This window comes from Trypanosoma rangeli (assembly GCF_003719475.1).
Source record: "Trypanosoma rangeli strain AM80 chromosome Unknown Tra_15.4_contig_00668, whole genome shotgun sequence".
NCBI classification, from domain to species: domain Eukaryota; phylum Euglenozoa; class Kinetoplastea; order Trypanosomatida; family Trypanosomatidae; genus Trypanosoma; species Trypanosoma rangeli.
In genome coordinates, this window is record NW_021706418.1 from 1 (window position 1) to 2,005 (window position 2,005).

At 51.7% G+C, this 2,005-nt stretch overlaps 2 protein-coding genes across 2 annotated transcripts in view, besides 3 other annotated features; both read right to left on the reverse strand.

Annotated features, from left to right (window-relative positions):
• The first annotated feature begins 515 nt into the window (after positions 1-515).
• Positions 516-535: a microsatellite.
• Positions 536-739: 204 nt separating this feature from the next.
• Positions 740-826: a sequence feature (A-rich).
• An 83-nt stretch (positions 827-909) lies between these two features.
• On the reverse strand, positions 910-1,749 carry TraAM80_09743 (mucin-like glycoprotein; the record flags this gene model as incomplete). The annotated part of the gene is made up of 1 exon (XM_029386410.1): positions 910-1,749. One exon carries the CDS (start codon positions 1,747-1,749, stop codon positions 910-912), a length of 840 nt encoding a protein of 279 aa, XP_029233723.1.
• A 67-nt stretch (positions 1,750-1,816) lies between these two features.
• Positions 1,817-1,918: a sequence feature (GA-rich).
• Positions 1,919-1,935: 17 nt separating this feature from the next.
• The window catches only part of TraAM80_09744 (uncharacterized protein), a gene marked incomplete at both ends in the record, with an annotated part of 324 nt that continues 254 nt past the window's right edge, over positions 1,936-2,005 (reverse strand). Inside the window, one exon of the mRNA XM_029386411.1 lies at positions 1,936-2,005. This exon is cut by the window's right edge and continues 254 nt beyond it. Within this exon, the coding sequence (XP_029233724.1) occupies positions 1,936-2,005 (70 nt within the window).

Sequence of the window (2,005 nt, forward strand, 5' to 3'; positions counted from 1 at the left end):
AAAAGGTTCAAGCCGGTGTGCGCAATTTGTCTGTTTCCTCTAGCCACAAACACGCCAACCCAACTCTTTGTCATTACCCGACCACGACACCTCCACCAACGTACTTGCTGGCGACGCACCGCCACTACGCCCCGCCGGTGCCCCGCAGATGGAGGACCATCAGGCCGCACACCACGCTACACCAGCAAGGAAAGAAAGAAAGAGGGAGCCACGGCGCACCCTCTTTCTGCCTCACTCTTCTTCATGGCCACAAAAGAAAAGCAGCATCAGCAAACGCGGCACTGCAACATATCGAGTCGCTGTGGTTTTGTCTGCCTATCCTCAAACCGCAAAGAGAGAGAAGAACAAAACACATGAGGGCGGACAAGCACACACAACAAAATGACAGGACATAAAAAACAAACAAAAAGACGACCGGCAATACCTAATGCAGCGCCGCAGCCCACGCAGCAGCGTGCCACTGAAAATATACTGAAAAAAAGAATTCCGTCCTTAATGATGTCCTCCCCCAACCCAAAAAAAAAAAGAAAAAAAATTGTTTGTTTCATTTCAAAGGGATCCTCCTCGTGTCCACGCCCATCATTTATATTTCACTGGAGGTCTTCGGCGTGTTGCTGCTGCTCTCCGCGGCCCCTTTCATCAGTGCGTCACAGCGGCAGAGTGCTGTCGCTCGTGTGTGGACGCGAAGAGCGCAAGCAGTCACGAGAGAAACCCGTGCCTCCGTGCAGAAGGAGGACACAGCAAAAACAAAAGAAAAAAAAGATATTAATTGTGTAAATAATAATAAAATGAAAAACAAAAACAAAAAACAAAAAACAAAAAAAGATTTCTCACAGACATCAAAAAAAAAAATTTGGGTTGCACGCGTAATCCACTTCGGCGTCGCAACCCCCTGATGTCTTTTACTGCTTAGGCAAGTGCCCCAACGCCCCACACACCCAGCAGCACCAGCAGCAGCAAGGGAGCCGTATTCCCACGCACAATGACGCCACCATCTGCCTTCAGCCTCGACATTATGCCGCTGTCAGTGATCAGCGTCGTCCAGTCCCGAGAGGCAACGCGGCCCGCTTTGGGGGCCTTCTCCTTCGGCTCGGAATCCTGTGCGCCGGCATCCTCCTCACTCTCTTCTTTTGGCGCATGATCCGTCGGCTGAGTGCGAGAGACGTCAGAGCCCTGGGCTTTGTTATCTGTGTTTTCGTGCTTTTCAGTCTCCGCCACATCTTTTGCCGCCTTCCCTGCTGAAGAGCCCACAGCAGGTGGCGTTGGCGGTGTGCCACCACGAACAGGTACAGTGGGGAGAATTTGAGGCGTTCCCTCCTCACCGTATCTTCGAGGGCAAACATCTTGTTTCTCGGCAATGGAAGCGTCCACCCTGGTTGTTGGCAACAGCCTCGTGCAAATTTTGCTTTCACTCAAAATCAAATATTTCAGCGTGAACGCAACAGCACTCTGGTTGGCGTTACACGCTGCATTACACTTCCGATCTTCATATTCCTTTTCAGCTTCCTCGCACACAGCACAATCCGGAAGAGGCATGACGCGCCCACTCCTTACCATCATACACGATGTCCAATTTTCCTCGCCAGCAAAACGCCAAAGAAAATTACCATCAGTCCGGTTACAAGATACTTGCACCACCGCATCCGCATCTGCTGCCGCCGTTGCGCACACAGACGAGAAGCAGCCGCACAGCAGCGCAAGAACCGCAAAAGCGCACACTGCACGGCACCGCACCGTCGTCATTGCCATCCGTCGCGGTATTAGTGATGGTGGAAGTAGTAGAGTCGCTGGGATCAGTGAGCTGCGAGGCAGCGGGGAAGAGGAAAAAAGGAAGAAGAAGGCAAGAAAAATAAGTAGAGGTAGCAACAAGTGCAGGAAAAAAAGTGCAAGCAGAAATAACGAACAAAAAAAAAAAGAACAGGCGGCCCACAAAGTTCACGCGCATAGAAGATTCCGGGCCCACCCACGACGGAGCACCCTCACCACACCGTGCGTGGAACACGAC